Genomic DNA, 20,321 nt, shown 5'->3' on the forward strand with positions numbered 1-20,321 from the left:
CCTTCAGCCCAACAAGTCCACACCGACCCGCCGAAGCGCAACCCACCCATACCCCTACATTTACCCCTTACCTAACACTACGGGCAATTTAGCATGGCCAATTCACCTGGCCTGCACATCTTTGGACTGTGGGAGGAAACCGGAGCACCCGGAGGAAACCCACACAGATACAGGGAGAATGTGCAAACTCCACACAGTCAGTCGCCTGAGGCGGCAATTGAACCCAAGTCTCTGGCGCTATGAGGCAGCAGTGCTAACCACTGTGCCACCGTGCCGCCCACAAATGTACTGTTATTATCAGCAAAAAATGAAGATGTCATAGACAATGCAGTTTGCCAGCAACTACTTACCAATCCTGCTCACACACGATTGGTTTAGATACCACTGAAAATATTTGACCCCACATTTCACTGTGGGATTCACTGAATTTCTCAACTGAATTCCAGAGGTCAGATGGGATTGACTGCCTTTGATCTCAAGGCAGCATTTGACCGAATGTGGTATCGAGGAGCCCTCATAAAATTGAAGCCAATTTGAATTTGGTGAAATCTCTCCACTTGTTGGAGTCATATCTTACATAAGTGAAGATATTTGATTGTTCCTTTGATCTCTAACAATCAAACCAGCCAAGTGTACGGTCAGGTTCATGTCAGAAGACATCCCTTTGTTTTGCCTGAAATTTAGATACACCAGTCCAAAACATAACCATTTTTTAAACTTTATTTGCAACAACTTGGAAAACATTCAGGCTTCAAGCTGATTAGTGACAATACCTTTTAATTCCACAAAGGTGACAGATAATGAACATTTCCAACAAAAGTGAATGTAAGAAACCACGACCACCACCCCCATCCCCGACTATTCAATAGCATTAACATCTCTGACTCCCTCACCATCAACAACTGACCAGGAACTGAACTGGACCCGTCACACCCATTTTGTGGCTACAAGAGGCCAGATACTGGGGATCCAGTAACTTACTTCCCAACTCCCTAAAACCTGTTCACCATCTTCATTGCACAACTCAGGATTGCAATGTTATATTCTTCACTTACCTGCATTAGTGCAAATTATTAACTCCCATCACTCAGGATTTCAAGAAGACAATTCATCAACACTTTACCACTTTTTCAAAGACTTTACGGGGTCCGTCAGCTCACTTGGCTCGATGGGTAGTTTGTGATGCAGAATGATGCCAAGAGGGTGGATTAAATTTCTGCACCAGCTGAGGTTAACATGAAGGACCCTCCTTCTCAATCCTTCCCCTTGCACAGTGACACATCCCCCACCCCTGCCCCCCGCCAGGTTAAGCCACCACCAGTCGTCTCTCTCTAATGAGAAAGCAATCGTATTGTCCTCTGCAACTTCTGCAACTTTACCTTATCATGGCTGAGTAAGGACAGATAATGGGACTCGGCAAGATGGCGGCGATTCTGTAGAACTGCTGTGGACAACTCTGCCTAACAGCCAAGGCATACTGGTGTTTTTTGCCATTCCTGGCCAACTTATGTGGAGGAATTATTAGGTTAAAACCTTACAGAACACATATTTATTAATATTTGGGAGTGGAAGGATGCCAAAGGGAAGAGGAGCGAGCAAACAGTGGCAGGGAGGAGCGAGCAAACAGTGGCACCATAGCATCTAGCACACCAGAGACCACAACAGCAGCAGCCTCTCCTGAACCCCCAGGGAACCTGCCAGACTCACAGGAATTGGCTGCGGCGATGGAGAGACTTACCTCGAAAGTTGGGGCTGCGATTGAGGAGATCTGTGGGGAGATTCGTGCCCAGGTCCAACCTATCGCATCCATGCTGCAGAAGCATGACCAGGAGATCCAAGGCCTCGGGGAGCAGCTGGAGGAGGTGGAGGGTCAAACTAAGGCCTCGGAAGCTGCAATGGAGTCCTCATCCAGTCAGATCCAGGTGCTGGAGCGAGAGATGAGGGCCTTGCGAGACCATATCGACGACCTCAAAAATCGAGATCAAAGGATAAATCTCCGAATTGTCAGGCTCCCTGAAGGTGAGGAAGGTGAGCAGCCAGTCAGCTCCTTTGAAAGCTGGCTGACGAGGTTTTTGGGCCTTCACATCGAGTCCAGCAGGCTGCAGATTGAAGGGGCTTATTAGGTTACAGTGCACAGGTCAGGGCCGGTGGAGCACCCTGCTCGGTTCTAGTGCACTTCCACTCATATAAGGACAAGCAAAAAGTCATAGAAGCTTCCAGATTACTGGGAAATGATCCACTGGCACTGCTGTACAGGAGGTCAAAAATCATGTTTTTCCAGGATTTCTCAGCAGCTTTAATTTGAAAAAGGAAGTCCTTTGATGAAATTAAAGAGAGGCTGAGGAACCTGGGCATCCAGTACGCCATGAGGTATCCCGCAGTGCTCCATTTCAGCCACGAGGACTCAGCTTATAGATTTGACTCAGCGGATAAAGCTAAAAACTTTGTAGACACTTTAAAATAGACAGACTGGCCTGAAGAATACGGTTAATGTTTGTTCTCTTTTCCTTCTTTCCCCATGTTTTCCCTTCATTTTTTTTCCCTTTCTTTCTCCCTAATAATTTATTTTTTGGAAAGTGGGGAGAAAACCTTGGAATACGTCGTCCCTTTTTTTTATAACTGGATTTTCTGATGGGAAATTTTGTGGAAAAGTCTTTGTTGTCTCCCCTTTTTTTTTGTTTCCTCTCTTTCTCTTTTAGTCACAAGTAGGGGTGACATGAAGCCAGGGACGGGTGGAGTGTCTTTTTTCTGTTGATTTAAGGATCATCTCCTTGTTTTTTTTTGCCTAACCATGGGGCACAGTCTGGGTTTGAAGGAGCTGTGAAGGTGGGGATGGGTAGGGTGAGTGCCCCCTCTGGGCAAGGGGGAGAGTCTCCTGTTCAAGGTTTTATAGTTGGTTTTCTTTGTAGTTTTTTGGTTGTAATAGTTGTTTGCAGTTATGATAGAGTCGTTATTGTATATATAATTCTTCGACTCTATGAGTCTTTATTTACTTGTGCTCGGTGCTTTGTAAGCAGGGTTCTCCTTCCCAGGGGTTCAAGGGTCTCTGAAAGGGGATACGGCTAAGTGTCTTGTTAAATGGCGCACCTAGACCATCAATGAAAAATGCGCTTTCTAGCCTTAAGAAGGAAAGAGTTGATATCAATTTGTTGCAGGAAACCCATCTTGATGATGGGGAACAGGCTGAAGCTACAATGGTGGGGTTATGACCAGGTATTTTTTTCATCCTTTACTACTAAAAGTAGGGGAGTGGCAATACTTACCCAGAAAAATCTTCCATTCACATTATTAGAGCAGGTGAAAGATGAGCAGGGTTGGTTTGTGATACTTAAAGCCCTGATACATGGGGAAGAATCTGGCATTTTAAATGTCTACTGTCCTCCGGCACACTCCCTCAAGTTTTTGATTCGTGCTTTTTCTAAGCTGAGTGCCTTTAAAACGTGGCACATTATTATTGGGAGGGGATTTTAATTGTCTTTTGGATCCAACAGTGGACAGGATGCCTTGTGGGCCCCCAACTATTTCTTTGCAGGCCAAGCAGATGGTTGACTTATATGAGGAGTTGGGGCTGGTGGACATTTGGAGATGACTTCACCCTACAGGCAGGGACTTCACCGTTTTTTTCAACTCACATAAATGTCACACGAGGATTGATCTCTTTATAGCTCCCTTGGCCCTTTTGGATTCAATTATGGGTTGTAAAATTGGAAATATTGCTATCTCTGATCACACGGCGATATAGTTGGAGGTTAAGGCCAAGAGTGAGAGGCTAGGTTTGTGGCACTGGCATTTGGACCCTTTTCCCCTTAAGGATTCCAAATTTGTGGAATATTTTTTGAAGGAGTTTCAGGAATTCTTGACTATCAACTCAGGCATGGCTAGTAGTCCGTCTATGCTATGGGAGACTGCTAAGGCCTTTGTCAGGGGGTTAGCTATTTCTTATTCTGCTAGCTTGAGATGCGGTTGAAATCCACCGAGGCGGCACATTTTGCGCGGTCTTCGGTGACTAAGCTACAGCGGATCACGGCCCTCTGGGCTGCCTTGAATTCAATACTGACACAAAATGCAAAGAAAGAACTTGCTTTTGTTCAACAAAGACTGTTCGAGTGTGGGGATAGGCCAGGGAAGTATTTAGCAGATCTGACTAGGAAAGAGTGTGCTCCCCAATCGATTACTGTAACCAGAGACAGCGCCGGGGTCCTTACATATGATGCCAAAAGATTAATGAGGCTTTTCGGAGTTTTTACTCTGAATTGTATCTGTCTGAAGGTTGTGAGGACCGGAGGGCTAAAATGGAGGCCTTTTTTAAGAACCTGGACCTCCCAGGGGTAGCCTTGGAGCAGGCCTCTCTCCTTAATGCCCCCTTGACAGTTCAGGAAATACAGGAGGCAGCTAGGCAACTTCAGAGTGGGAAAGCGCCTGGCCCTGGTGGTCTTCCAGGTGAGTTTAATAAGGAGTTTATAGGGATTCTGTCAGGGCCATTGTTGGAGATGTACAATCACTCCTATATGCAAGAATGCTTCCCACCATCTTTGAGAGAAGCTAATATTTCCTTAATTCTTAAGAAGGGGAAGTTCCTGAGGATTGTGTGTCATTCAGGCCCATCTCTCTATTTAATTCAGATTTCAACATTCTGTCTGAGATTGGAAAAGGTGTTGCCCCATATCATTAAAGAGAACCAGGCAGGCTTTATAAGGGACAGTACATCCTCCAATAATATTAGAAGGTTGCTAAATATGGTCCAAGTTTGTCAGCAACGATAGGTTCAGGAGTTGGTGATTTCCTTAGATGAAGAGAAAGCACTTGACTGGGTGGAGTGGCCATATCATTTTTATGTCTTAGAGCGGTTTGGGTTGGGTGGTGCCTTTGCAATGTTGGGCAGAGGTTTTATATCCGGTCGCGGTCATCAACAATGAGGTGAAGTCTGGGAATTTTTAGGATTGGTAGGGGTAATCGACAAGGCTGCCCCCTCTCATCGTTGTTGTTTTTGTTGATGATAGAAAGTTGGCAGAGGCCATTCGTCAGTACATCCACGTAACCGCTCCAGAAGCGGGATCGAGGACACACAAGATTACACTGTATGTGGATGACGTCCTTCTGTTTTTATTGAACCTGATGACGCCTGTACCCCATTTGATACAATGTATCAATTCATTTGGGGCTATTTCAGGATATAAGATTAATTTTGCAAAATCGGAAGCTATGCCTTTGGGGAACCTTAAGGATGTGCCAGAAATTGAAGGAGGCCCCAAGTTCCCTTTTAAATGGTCACAGCCAGGGTTCCGATACCTAGACATTTTTATTACCCCCCCCCAAGTTTGATCAGTTATTTCGGACTAACCTTGCTCACACTTACTCGACAAAATTAGGCGGGATCTCCAGAGATGGGAGGCCCTTGCAATTTCATGGTTGGGCCGAATATCTCTCATTGAGATGAATGTTCTTCCTTGTTTGCTTTGTCCCATGTGTATGCTCCCTATAATATTTCCCAGGTCAATGCTGCGGAAGCTTATGGGATGGTTTGGTTCCTTTGTCTGGCATCGTGGGTGGCCCCTCATCAAACTTACTAAATTGCAACTGCCTCAAGGAGGGGGAGGAGTTGATTTCCCAGACATCAAGAGGTATTAATTGAGTTCCCTGCTGTCCTTTGTCTGTGATTGGGTTAGTAACAATCCAAACTCAATATGGCTGGATATCGAGGCCTCCCAGGCAAAGTGCCCTCTTATTAACCTGTTGTTCATGGATAAAGATGAGGACAGTTATGGACACTGCCAGAACCCCGTTGTCATTAGTACAGGCAAGGCATGGAGTGCGATGCATCAGAGTGAGGGTTGCTTATCCAAGACCTTGTCATTTACGCCTATTGTTGGCATGCCAGGGTTCCGACTAGGGATGATGGACTCAGGGTTCAAACTATGGGCAGCGAGAGGAGTTTCTAGTTTGGGAGACTTGTTTGAGGGGGAGGTTATGATGTCTTTTGAGCACCTGAGCCACAAATACGGGTTGCCCAGCAGAGATCCTTTCCGCTTTTTTCAGGTTAGGGATTTCATCCAGAAGAAAACTATGCTTCTCACTAAGCCCTATAAGCCCGATACAGAGAGGATGTTGCTATGCTCCACAAGCACCCTTTCAGTTAGCTGCTGGGTGGCAGAGCCTGGCAGGATATTAACCAGTTATATGAGGTCTGGGAGCAAGAGCTAGGAGTGGAGATCTCTTCTGAAACATGGGAAAACATATGGGAGAATGCTTGAAAGATTTCAATCTGTAATAGAACATGCGCTATGCAGTTAGAAGTTCTGCACAGGGTTCTTGTGGCAAAGTTTTAAAAAGGGACATCTTCAGTGTGCCCCAAATGTAAAATAAGTGTAGGTACTCTTACCCATTGCTTCTGGACATGCCAGAGGCTCCATGTTTATTGGAGCGCTGTGGTGGGAGAGATAGAGAGGGAATTGAGGACTGAAGTTAAACTAGACCCGATATCTATCTCTCCTCTTAGGTTTACCGAATTTACCATCTTTAGACGGGCATGGGAAGAAACTATTTAAAATTCTTGCACACTGTGCACGGAAGAATATTCTGATGAACTGGGTGTCTGAGAACCCGTCGGGCTTGCTGGGATGGCAGAAATTAATTATGGAGCACACTCCGTTGGAATATTTTACAAACATGGTGCACCACACAACAGACAATTTTTATAAGACATGGCAGCCCTACTTGAGTTATTTGGGTATAGATTTGTTGGCTATCTTAAATGGGACGTTTGTTTACCCAGGATGGTTAGGTTTGTCGAGCCCTGGGCCTTGGAGGAGGGGCCTCCTGAGTTAATACAGGTATAAATACAATGCTCCCGTTCTTTTGTTTGGGAGCTTTGCACCGAGCATAGCTGTTTAGTATTTTGTGGGTTTTTTTTGTTTCCTTTTGCTTTTCTTTCTTTTTTTGGAACCATTAGTTATTTACTTATTATTGGTGTTGCTTTATATAGTGTTAGAGTTTGTTTCTGGGTAGGTTAGTAGTGAGTAGACAATAATTGTATTGTAATTTATGTTTCTTTTTTCTCTTTATTATACTGGTATTTGTTACTGATTGTATTTTTCAATAATTTTATATGTTTGTAAAGTTAAAAAAAATTTGCTAATAAATATATTTACAAAAAAAAGGATGGATAATAAATGCTGGTGTTGACTTATTGGAATATTTACTGATACTACTGATTTGATGATGTATGCAAGTGCTCATCTCTGATTTTATTTCAGTCTGTGCAATAAAAGGGTAATTTATAAAAGTTAAAAAATGAACATTACTGAAACTTTTTTTCTCTAATCTGATATGTACTTCAAATCAATTCTTTTTCCTTTTTATGTTTTTGTTAATTATTTCTCACCTGATTTAAATATTTGTGATATTTAAAATATTTCTTGTTGCCAGTGCCCAGGCGGTATATGCAGCGTGTCAGAAGGTGCAGCCACGATTTATTCACTTCTTTAGTGTCACTCTTATTTTTAAAATAGTTGACCTATGATTTTCCTCTCTGTCACAGGTGCCATTGTTGAAATGAGCTGAGCTCTTCCTGGGTTTGTGAATAGATATGAGCAAAGAGTGGAAATGGGATGTGATGAGAAGATGACAAATGGGCAGATCCAAAAGCTGTGCAAACCACATTAAAACTGACAGAAGGTGGAAAGCAACCGGGATCTCCAGGGCACAGGGATGTCAATGTTTGCACAAAAATTGCTAGCAATGCAAAAGTGTGACTGCCTCGCTTGCACTTCTGCACAGCGTTTTCTTTTTGAAAAAATTGGCAATGTTGTTGTCAAGGAAAGATTGACAAATCCTGCTGTAATTTGTTTGCAAAGATAGTGGGCGGCACGGTGGCACAATGGTTAGCACTGCTGCCTCACAGCGCCAGAGACCCGGGTTCAATTCCCGCCTCAGGCGACTGACTGTGTGGAGTTTGTACGTTCTCCCCGTGTCTGCGTGGGTTTCCTCCGGGTGCTCCGGTTTCCTCCCACAGTCCAAAGATGTGCAGGTCAGGTGAATTGGCCATACTAAATTGCCCGTAGTGTTAGGTAAGGGGTAAATGTAGGGGTATGGGTGGGTTGTGCTTCGGCGGGTCGGTGTGGACTAGTTGGGCCGAAGGGCCTGTTTCCACACTGTAATGTAATGTAAAAAAAAATGTAAATGTAATAGTCAGCAAAGACATCAAAATACCTCATGTCAAATATGTACAAAGTCATTGTAACCCATCATTTCCTAGATAAATGGTTGGCAAATAATTATTTGTGAGAACCGCACTCTTTCTAATATTATTACAACCAGATGATCATTCTCTGTTACTCTTTACTTTTGTTTCTTTACTTTTCTAATCTGCTGCGGTGAGTTGTCATCATTTTTTTTTCTCAGTTTTCCTCCTTACTTTCTCACTTGGTGCTGTCACCCACATATTACTCAGAGAATGGTCAGGCTCATGTTCTGAGTATACCCTGTGCAGGCTGATGTTAGACAGTGGGGATAGAACCTTCTTTGCAGGTTCCCTCTGGGTCTCTCCGAGCAGACCTCCTACTAAGGTCTCCCACCCCTCCAACGCTTCTCCTGTCCTTGTAAACCAATTTATTCCTCAAGCCAGGACTTGCCTGGCACTTCGGAAGTCTTTTTCAAGGGAAAACAAATTAGAGGGAATGCTGTTCACAGCCCACTGTGCTTTCCTCGAATCCCTGTAACTTTTTCTCCATCAGATGTTTATTGTCCAAAGCTGCTATTGAATCTACCCCATCATGCAATGCATTCCAATTCCTAACACTCAAAATATTTTTTAAAAAGTTTCACCAGTGGTATCCTTGGTACTCAGCCTGTCGCCCCTTGTCAGTGACCTTTCAGGCATTAGAAATAGCTTTTCTAAAACCTTTATTCACTCTTTAAACCATTCATGAGGTAAAGGCTTCTATCAAATCTCCTATTAGTTTTCTGCGCACTCAATACTAGCTTTTCCACACTATCTACATAATAATGCTTATTTATCTCTTAAATCAACATCATAAATCTCTTCTGTTGCTCTCTACTAAACATTTTTATCCTTCCTGAAATGTGGTGCCCAGAACTGTACACAATGCTCCAACTGGAGTCCAACTAATATTTTGTAAGGTTTAGCATAACATTTTACATTTTAAATCTGTGGTTTTGTTGATCAAAGCCAGGATTTCTTTATGTTTTATGAATTGCTTTGGTAATCTGTCATGTCACCTGCACAGATTTGACACAAGTTCTCCGAGGTCTTTATGGTATTGACCCTTTTGAAACTGTATTCTAAGAGGTTGAAGTGTTTCTCTTTGTGCTTTTGACCAAAAAAAGTATCACCTCAGAATTTTCTGCCTGTCTCTCTTAATGAATTTAATTGTGAGCAATCAAAGGATTATCTATGAACATTTTTATTAAAAATTAACATTAGAACTGGAGTGGAAGGACAACAAAGGGGATTGTCTTGCATACAACAAGATCTGGACAATGTTTAGTCTTAGGCTGATAAGCAGCAAATAAACACTAATGCCGCATAAAGTATAGGCAATGACCAACCACAATGAGAGAATCTAATCACTTCCCTTTACCATTCAATGAACTTACCATCACACCCTGCCTCACAGCACTGACGTATCCACACTCCATAGACTACATCGTTAAAAGATAATCACTGCCAACTTCTCAAAAACAATTCAGCATTGGTCTTCCCATCAGTGCCCACTTCCAAAGAAATAAAGAAAAGTACAAAATTTCTCCTGTGTTATGCTGGGGCATTATTGTGTTGGGCTGCTCTGAGCTAGCAGTATAGATCTTCTCATGTTGCTTTCAATGAAAACACCAGATCTCGAGGCTGCTGACTATGCAATGAGTTCCCAGCAGCTACATTACAGCTCTTTACAGTTTAGAAATACATTAAGGCCATAAACTGTTGTCAATAAGTCTCTCTGCTTCTCATAGTGAAAACTGCATACTCTGAATTGCTTCAGTTAGTCATGAACTGTCTAAGGTTTTATTGATTTGAATGCAGTATTCCAGTTTTTTAAAGCAGATCATAGCAACCTTGATCCTATGCGCTTTGTGTCATTGAACACAGCATAAGCAGGTTTCGCTATTGTGAGAAAGCTGTGTGATTTAGATATATATATAATATGTATTATATGTATTTTGTTATACATTTTCTGCAAGTTGAGCATCTTGGAATTTGAAGTTAAACATATGGGTTTGCCTGTGGGTATGGAGTTAACAATTAGCATTAAAATAACTATAATAACTACAATTCCAAATGAGATTAGGTTAGCCAGAATTCTCAGCGGACTACCCAGAGGAGTTAAGAGAGAATTTTGCAGACTCTGACTTTCATTTTGACTCTGTGCATTCAATGGCGAAACATATAATCAGGTTCTGAAGTGCTGAGAAGTTTTTCAATAAGCTAATGTAAGCCAAGCAGTGTTGTTAAAATAATGAGTTGAAAGTAATGAAATGATCTTAAAATAAGATGCTAACATTGCTGGCAGCTAGAGAGTTGGGCTGCTGTTGGTGGAAGAGAAGTGAAGTTACACTTTTGAAGCTTTTTAAAAGAAGAAGAAAAAGAATTGAAGCTGAACTAGAGGCAGCATATGGAAGGAAGCCAAGTCAAGAGTAGAAGAATAGTATTTAAGGGAGAGTCATCTACAGTTTCAATGGATGAGTTGAAATGTCAATTACTCCAAACCCATCAGCGTTTTTTTAAACGTGTGTTGTCCTTGGGAGTGAGTTGGACTGGGTCATGCCAGAATTACAGCATTAAATGATCTTAGATTTACAACAGTGTCTGTAAGCCTCACCAGGATGTACTAATTCAATACAAAGCTGTTGTTTCTGTGCAATCTATAAATGTGCTTGGGTTATTGCAACTGTGTGTTTACAAATCTTTGAATCAGTGTTATAAGGGAATATAGAGCACTTTTCCCTTGTTTATCTTCATTTCTGTTGTTATCAAACTTTTAATTTGTTTTACTGTTAAAATTAAATTTTATCTATAATGGCCCTGACATCCCTAACCACTGGACCTCAGAACCCCCACATCTATGCCTGAAATCTCACTGCTGGGACCTGACCTCTCCCGATTTCCCACTGTCCCGAGGTACATTCTGTTTGTATCCTCCACTTTATTCTTGTCTTCTTGTCATGATCTAGCCTCTCCTGATGTTTCTTATATGAGTATAGCCTGGCTGACTGCCCCTCACTGTGCAGGGTGTTAAGCAAGCTTTGACACAAGTGTCTAGATGTGCGGCCACAGGCATTTTATGGCCTCAAAACATGATGTCTAAAGCTGGGGTTAAATTATTTAGATAGAAAAAAAAGGGAAAAAAAGAAAAAAAAAAGAAGAAAAAAAAAATAAAGCTGGGGCCTTTGTCCAACCCTGGTGAAGGTGGCACATCTCTCTCCTCTTGGTGATCCTTCAGAATGAGGAGGTTACTTGCACTGAGTCCCAGGAAAGAAAGAGTATCTGTAAAAGATAGCAGTGCAATCAGGGAAAAGGAGGCAGAAAAGGGCAAGTGAAAAGATACAGCTTTAAAATAAAACCCAGAGTCCAGCAGCAGTTAGTCAGTCAATCAGTGTGTGGCAGATGAGGGGCTGAGTATTGAATTGCTCTTGGATCTTCAGTCCTTCATCATTCCCCATGGTAGGTGACCAGTGCACTCTCTTCGCAGCTGTCCAGGTCAAAACAAATCTTCTTCAAGTAGTCTCGCAATTGTTATTATATGTCAGTACTTCACAGAAAGATTTAAACAGTGTTAATTGAACATAGACAGCTTCTCACTGCCCTTTCGTTAATGTTTTCTTTATTGTGAATACAATAGTAATTTATAAAAGAAACTTCAACTTTCAGTAGAAAAAGGGAATTTTGGAGTCTCATTGGCTGGCAGTGCCCAGTGGGGTAGGACATCAACATCGAGGCCTGTGATTCAGTTAGGAGCTTAGCAAACTGATTGATTAAAGATCAATGTGGCGTGTTTTCCTATTTGTGGGGCCAGAGGATCAGTTGAAAATGTCTGCCTCATTCTTTGGCTACAAATTGGGAAGTCTCAGCTGGAGTTTCATGACTAATGGTCTGGTATAAAACAGTTGGAGGCTCAAAATGAAATGCAGCGGAGGCTGAGGCAATCATTTGCCTTTGGCTTTGCAATTGCTTGCTGTTCTTGGCTCTCTTTCCACATGTAATCAAGACAAGTAGCTTTCTTTGGCAGCAAAATATAGAAAAAAAAATCATTTAGACTTGCTTTCTGTTCAAAATCAATGGATAGGAAAATTGGTAGGGTGTATGATTGGCCACTTTTGTGCCTGAGGCCAAAGTGAAAATTACTATCATTTTTGTTGACAGAAGGGAACGCAACAGCAACACTATAGCATTAATGGACAAAGCTACTGAATGTTTCATTTGGACCAAACCATGATCTGGTTTTCGGAGGATGCACATTATGTGTTTTTTGGATGTTACTGAAATTGTGGAAGGTGCTGTTAAAAATTTAAAAGAAAAGTATTCTGCTGTGAATTTACTGCACAGAATTGTCCTTTTATAGAGGGCAGACAAATTGGTTATGCTAAATACATCGAACTGAATGAAAAGTCTTATCACAAATCAAAGGAGGAACCAGACCATAACTCTGACTCATGGGTAATATATATTTAGTTACAGGAATCATATTAAAAGAGGCCCAATTCATGTTCATTTCGATAAATGGTCAATGAAAGTGATGAATTTAGGAATAAGGTTCCTTTTCGACATTACCAAAATATAAAAGTGAGATGCCTTGATGATTTGGACATAGATTTAAGAAGTTCTCTTATCATACACTTAAAAACAAAATTTTGTTGAGTTATAGGAAACGCCTGAATGAAAATTAACAAAAGAATAACGCAGAAAGAAAAAGCACAAGTAGACATTCTGTACTGGTATTAATTATTTGAGATCAATACTTAGAATTGCTGACAATTCAAAAAAGACGTGGGAAGACAAACTTGCAGAAATGGTATTAAAAGGTTGTGTGAGAAATTTCCAACTGAACCAATGATAGTCTTTACCATTGATAAATGTGCAGCTGACTGTAGATAATTACCAGTGACAGTATTGAATTTGGATCCCGCAATTCTTCATGAATATAGCATTCCAGTTGAAAGACATCTCTCAGCCCTCACAACATTTCTCAGACTAACATATGGTGTGACTTTCGCATCAAACTCAAAATATTGAATAGTGGATAGTGCATTCAGTTGACATGGAACTTAAAACGATTGGTTTGTGCTATAGTAATGAAAAGGTTGATTAAATGCAGAATTTTCAGGTAGACAATGAGTCAGATTGTCAGGAAGAGGATGAAACCAGAGATGAAAGTAATAGCTGGTTGACGAATAAATGCTAATTGGACAATATGAGATTCTATCGACACTGGAGTACTATATAAGTGGAAACCCGGAGGTCTGTAAGGAGGTGCTGTCTGATGGCCTAATGCTCAGTTTCTACCTCATACACGATTAACTTAAAATGTCACCCTGTGGCCTTCTTCCAAATACAAGTTGGCTAATGGATTGGCTCCAGCGATGGGCCTCCAGCTCCTGGACCACCATCTGTAGTAGAATGAGAATGGCTATCTCTGGTCTTGGCCCATTCCCTGTCATTGCAAGGAAATGAAAAAGAACACAATGATGTGTTGTAATCAATGCTTTCAAATGTGTGGCCAACCCACACTTTGCCAGGGCCAATGTTTCTCAATGCTTCTTGCCATTGCAGCTGTTGCAGTTCAATTCCCTCCTGCCTCCACCTCCCCAAACCCCGTTTGTCATGCAGAGTGGCTCATCTGCATCATGATCTTCTCTGCACTTGGGCAATACAATAGACAGTCCGTGAGCTACATCCCAGCCTTCCATCTAGGTCCATCTACAGAACAGTGAGACATTCGCTCTGCTCGATCTCAGGAGATCATTCAAACTCTTCTAGCACTACTTTCAGGTTCTTTGAATGACCCCATCACTGCTGACAGCCACTGCAACTCTACTGAGACTGGGTTTATCTGGATGGTTTATCTCTTCCATTTCCTTTAATTAATGACTCTCATCTAGGACACACAGTCTACATCCAAAAGAGGGACTGATTGTCAAACCAAGTCTGGACTGGTCAGCAGTCAATACATCAATTCAGATCTCCACCTGTGGAGAGTGACAAAGAGTTACATTTGAATTTTTTCCAGACACTTGATGTTTGCGAGCAGAATGGGTCAGGAGTATTCAAATGTCCTTTCCTCTGTGGCAAGGGTCCTGAATGATTCGCTACAAAAACCATCCACTTGTAAAGCCAAGCTCTCACTAGTTGCAGATCTTCAAAGAATTTAAATGTATTCCGACAAAAAGTGTCAGCCTCCAAGTTATGGTTTTGTGGTCCAGGTGCCATAGTTCTAAATAGGAGGCTATGACCAGGTTCTGGTTCACCACCTGCACCTCGTGCCCCCAGACTTGCTTTGCCAATTAGGCGGCTGTCTATCATTGCTCACTCCTGTCGGTTGCTGTGCCATGATGTGGTGGTTAGTTTGGATGAAAGACACAATATTGAGCATTTTTCAAAGGGGGGGGGGGGGTTGGAGTCAACAATCCATTCACTTGAGGATGGGACTCCCACCCAGCACCAAGCCATCTATAACTCACTTCAAAGGCAGACAGCCTCATGGTAATATTTAAATGATTTGCACACATCCTGCAGGTGAATTAGTTGCTCATTCTACATTCCTCAAGAGCAAAACTCATAAGATTGTCACAGTGTAGAAGAAAGCCATTGCTTCTGCCCTGAATCGGAGAATTTTAATCTCGAGCCACCCACTTCCCTTTTCTCCAAATCCTGCACGTTGCTTTTATTTAAAGATTCATTGATACCCTTTTGAATAACTCACATGAGTAGGCCTTCTCCATATTTTGAGTCAGTGCATTGCATTCCCAATCTACTTGTTGTTTTTTCTCACCATGTCCTTGCTTCTTGTACAAAACATTTTAAGATTATGCAGTATATTCCTCAATCTGTTTATTATCTATCCCAACAGACCTCACGTGATCTTTAAACTTCTACCAAATCTCCTCCTAGTCTTCTCCACTCAAAGGAAAACAGTCTCAACTTCTTCGATCATTCTCTGCCTTCATTTGTTGTGGGATCAGGATTAGCTACATATCTGATCAGGCTGCAAACTCAGTGAGGGGAGCGAAAGGAAGTGAAGCAAAGAGACTCCAGAACTTGGCTGAATGAATATCCATCTCTCCTTCCTTTTCTCTGTGAAGTTGCTCCATCAAATTTTCTGTCAAGTGAGAGGGAAAACCACATTTGCTGACACTGACTGGAATAATGCTAAAATCCCCCTCCTCCAAAAAAAATGAGATCCAATTAAACAACATCTGAACTATAGACCGATTGTCGCAGTGCAAGTAACAAAGAAACATGATCAAAGTTTCAAAATGAAAGTGAAACCAAACCATTCAGTTTTGTTATGTGAACTGGAGATACAGAAGTGTTCTTCTGAATGTTATTCCTTTACACTTCCAATCATGGAATTTGTGTTTTGACTTTTTTTTTCTTTTGCATATGTGTGGAAATTTAAATGGAGTAAAGTTTAAGATGTATGAATTCTGTTCTTTTGTAAGAGTGTTATCATAATTTTTTTAATTGTTACTGAAGAAACTGGTGTCGTTTTCTTTTGCAGTTAATCAAAGATAAATTGGGATTTGTTGTAGTTTCATTCAATCTTCAGATTTGTGGCCATTCTGCCAATAGTAGAACTTGATTTCCAGCGCACATTGAATCATGACAGTACCGATGTATACGAGTCTCTCTGTTTCCTGTACGCCCTTTAAAATTCTGCACTATCCTCCTCACAATTTACATTTCTTCCAAGTATTGTGCTGTTGACAACCTTTGAAATTGTCCTCTGCACACCAAGGTCTAGATAATTGTATTCATCAGGAAAAGCAAGTGTCCCTATATCAGCCCCTGGAGAACTCTGCTACAAATGCTCCACTGAGCTGGCCTGACACACTTTAATTTTAAACTTCTAAATTATTTTAGTTACTTCTACTTATTTTAACTTATCCTAATCTTACTCTTGTGCTATTAACTATAAAGTGAAGACGATTAGAAAGTAAAAGTTCTTCACTTTATTCACCAATCAGTTCCCTTTCCTGTGCTTATAAATTCTCACTTTCCCTGTGCTCATTTGGAATGGAGTTGAAACACAGTCCCTAATAGCAGCAGCTTAGCAATCAATGAATTTGCAACTTTCATCTAATGTCACTCTTGGTCTCTTTGACTAAGTGGCTGGTTGTGTTGCTATTTTAGATTGTATGAATTCCGACCTGAGTCCAACACAGCTGTTCTTGGCAGCTGAGATTCAGCCCAATGATTTTTGCCACAAATTGCAATTCTATTTAATTTTTGTGGCCTACAATGTAACACTTGTGGCCCGAGGAAAATACCTGAGTGATATTTGTTATATAATGAAAGATGACTTGAAGGATGGGCGTAATTAAGGTGCAATGGGAATGATCTTGATAAATAGCAGAGTGGATATTTACGTGAAGCACTGAAATGATTTAGAGGATATGTGCATTGAATAAGCAATGTATTTTTCAAGCATTGATACTGCCTGCTTCTCTATGTTGCCTGACTTTCTTTACACAGATAATTTGTATTTTGACAGAATTAAATAACTGCACTTAAAATTAAATAATCACTATTATTGAGAGACTGAAAAAATTTTTGCATGGCATGGTGGCTCAGTGGTTAGCACTGCTACCTCACAGCACCAGGAAACTGGGTTCGATTCTACCCTCAGGTAACTGTCTGTGTGGAGTTTGTGGGCTTTCCCCATGTGTGCGTGGGTGTCCTCTGGGTGCTCCAGATTCCCCCCCCCCACCACAGTCCACAGATGCGCCGATTAGGTAGATTGGCCACGTTAAATTGTCCATAGTGTCGAGAGATGTGCAGTTTAGGTGGATTGGCCATGTTGAATTGCCCATAGTGTCCAGGGATGTGCACACTAGATGGATTAGCCATGGGAAATGCAGGGCTACAGGAATGGTGTGGGTGTAGGTGGGATGCTCTTCAGGGGGTTGGTGTGGACTAGATGGGCTGAATGACCTGCTTCCACACTGTAGGGATTCTATGATACAGCCCTGATAACCAACAGTAAATTAATTTATTAGATATGGAGTGAAGCAGCAACTATACCAATGTTTGCCTCATAATTCAATCTTAAATATGCTCTAAAAACTGTTCCAATCTTGCAGATTGGTTATTTAAGGCACACAGTTTATTCTTCTTTGTGCTTGGTATGTCCGATAGGTTCGATTGTGTTGGATTTCAGATCAGCACCAAGGCAGAAATGTCGGAAACCAATATTCAGGAAAAGTTCAAAGAAAAGGTAAGAGTTCAGCACAATATTTATATTTATATTTTTGTGGTCAAAAGAAATGAAAGGGAAAACTAGTTTGGTTATATTTTATTCCTGGAATGAAACATCATACATAAAAACATAAGATTTAGGAACAGGATAAGGTAATTCAATTCATTATTAGATAAGATCTTGGCTGACCTGAAAGTGGTCTCGGCTCCCTACCTGTCTCCATCCCATAATCTGTGATTCCCTTGTCTATCAAATATTGACTCAACTCACTCTTGAATAAAGTTAACGACACAACATCTAGTAACATCTGAGGAAGAGAATTCCACAATCTAACAACCTCTTGTAAGAAAAACATTCTCCTAATCTCTGTAAAAGGGATTAGTTCATTCTTAATCTGTGTCCCCTAGTTTCAGGCGATTCCTTTAACTTTGCGATCGACTACATTTAGCCCGATGACACTCATTGCAGAAGTGACATTCCAAAGGTCCAGGTGAACGTGAGAAGCAATATTTTCCATAGATTACAGGCAGAAATTACAAGACTTTGATACAGGGTCAATAGCGATCTTTATAAACTTCATTTTCATAACTTGATACTTACATATCTCCATTTTAGAATAAGTTAATTAATAGAAATGACAGGTTGAAATGCTTCCACAAGTTAAGGTGTCCCACCACTGAATCCGAAGGTGGGAGCTGACCCCCTCCCCCAGATGGCAGGCAGTGGAACTTACTGGCATTTTATCAGCACCAGTCATTGAGGAGCCACAGCTTCTAATGTTGTCCAATTGTGGATGCTGGAGCTGTCTGCCTGATCAATGGTGCCTTAGCCATAATGCCACAATGAGTCCTGAAGCAGTCACAAAGAAGGACCCCCTCATTGCAGGAATCTGCGTGATGGCAGTCTAACACAATACCAGTAAAATACTGGCAGAGGTAGGAGGTGTCTGTCAATTGTCCTAACTGGGCAGCCATTTAGCTCCTGCCACTGGGAATTCACCAAAGCAACACAGGGATGTCAAATTCTGCCCCGAGACAGAAATCGCCGGAGAGACTCAGCAGGTCTGGCAGCATCTGTGGCGAGAGAAACAGAGTTAACATTTCGAGTCTGGTCACTGCATCTGAAACGTTAACTCCATTTTCTCTCCAAAGATGCGACCAGAGATGCCGGCTTTCTCAAACAATGTCTGCTCTTATTTCAGACTTCCAGCAGCCGATGTCCTTTCTGGTTTACTTCAATTTACCAGTCCCTGTCTCTACCAGTCAGTCTGAAAAACTCCAGTCCCACACTTTTCTACAACTCCAGTTCCACTTGGGTTGGTGCTGTGTTGCTAGGGCAACAATGTACACTTGAATCTCCAGAGTTACTTAACACTTGTCAGTTCTGTCCTGAAGTCTAGCAGATGTATATCCAGAAGGAAAAACAGTTTACCCAGAATTGTTGAAGCAGTTGCCAAACATGAGGCCAGTTAGAAACAGCTGATTATGGTTCCTGAGCACTTACTCTCCTGTGAGCAGCCAGCTATTGTTCATTGGAAACAGTTGACAGTGGTTGGCTTTGTCCACTCAACAAAGTGAGCAGCCACGCTGTAAGTGGTTAGCTCCTTTCGGGCTGAGATACAAACTACCTCCCCTTGCTGAATGCCATTTGCAAAAGTCAATCAGCTCTTCAGGCTCACTGAATGCTGGCCAGTCAGTGTCCAGCAGAGGTGGCACCTCCAGTTTAGAATAGAGGGGCAAAGAACCAGCAGTCATTCAGAATCCCAGATCCAATACCAAGGTAAGGGAATAAATCTCTGTGGCTGGCACCTTCATTAACTTGTCAGCAGCTATCAGTGTCTGAATCCAATATAAAAACAGAACAACTTTAACATGCTTTGCTTTATGGCCCCCTCTCTCTCTCCTTCCCTTGTGCCTCTGTTTTCTTCCCTCTGCTACAGCCCATGGCCTTGCACCCTGTTCCTTTCCAGCCCTGCTCACCTGGATTCACCACTCCCCAGGTACTTTGGGCCTGCTGCCCAGTCTATTTCTGGTCCACTCACCAGCAGTCGATTACAGTTACTATCGTTGAATAGAAATGTGTGCAGATTGATTTCTGATTGGATTTCCCAGCTAATAGTAGTTATTTTAGTTTGAGGCAAGATGTATATCACTGTAGTTTTTAACTAGTCGTACAGTCATAGAGTCATAGAGATGTACAGCATGGAAACAGTCTCGAATGATTTTTTTCCTTCAGGAAGTTAACTGGCCTATAATTTTTTTTGCCTTCTGCCTCCAACCCCTCTTGCTATTATTCAATTTGCTGGAACCCAGCAGATTCTAATGTATTTAGGGAGATTACGAACACTGCTTCTACTGTCTGTACTGTCACTTCTTTTAAGTCCCTGGGGTGCAAATCGTCTGGTTCTGGGAACTTCAGGTCCAACAGTTTTCTTAGACTGTTTTCCTGGTGATGGTGATTATCTTACGTTCATTTGACCTCTCACGTCTTTATTTTCAGTTAACTTTTGAACATTTTCTAAAGCATCCACTGTGAAAACAATCACAAATACCTGTTCAAAGTTCTACTATCAATTTACCTAAGTATGCTGTCTCGTGGCTCAACATTGGCTTTAGTTAATATTTTCCTATTCAAACTCTTTCTAACTACTTTTATATGGGCGGCACGGTGGCACAGTGGTTAGCACTGCTGCCTCACAGCGCCAGAGACCTGGGTTCAATTCCCACCTCAGGCGACTGACTGTGTGGAGTTTGCACGTTCTCCCCATGTCTGCGTGGGTTTCCTCCGGGTGCTCCGGTTTCCTCCCACAGTCCAAAGATGTGCAGGTCAGGTGAATTGGCCATGCTAAATTGCCCGTAGTGTTAGGTAAGGGGTAAATATAGGGGTATGGGT

General features: G+C 41.8%; 1 protein-coding gene across 3 annotated transcripts in view; it reads left to right on the forward strand.

The window, feature by feature from the left end:
* Positions 1-20,321, forward strand: part of LOC122551286 (spermatogenesis-associated serine-rich protein 2-like) — a 157,709-nt gene that overhangs the window by 44,035 nt on the left and 93,353 nt on the right. For 2 of the 3 annotated variants that reach the window (XM_043692962.1, XM_043692960.1), the window contains exon 2: positions 17,369-17,447. In XM_043692962.1, the coding sequence (XP_043548897.1) occupies positions 17,409-17,447 (39 nt within the window). In that variant the 5' untranslated portion in view covers positions 17,369-17,408. Of the gene's footprint in view, positions 1-15,619; positions 15,668-17,368; positions 17,448-20,321 lie in introns of those variants that run through there. The other variant, XM_043692961.1, reaches the window with a different exon arrangement.

The sequence above is a fragment of the Chiloscyllium plagiosum genome, chromosome 7 (genome assembly GCF_004010195.1).
Source record: "Chiloscyllium plagiosum isolate BGI_BamShark_2017 chromosome 7, ASM401019v2, whole genome shotgun sequence".
Lineage (NCBI taxonomy): Eukaryota > Metazoa > Chordata > Chondrichthyes > Orectolobiformes > Hemiscylliidae > Chiloscyllium > Chiloscyllium plagiosum.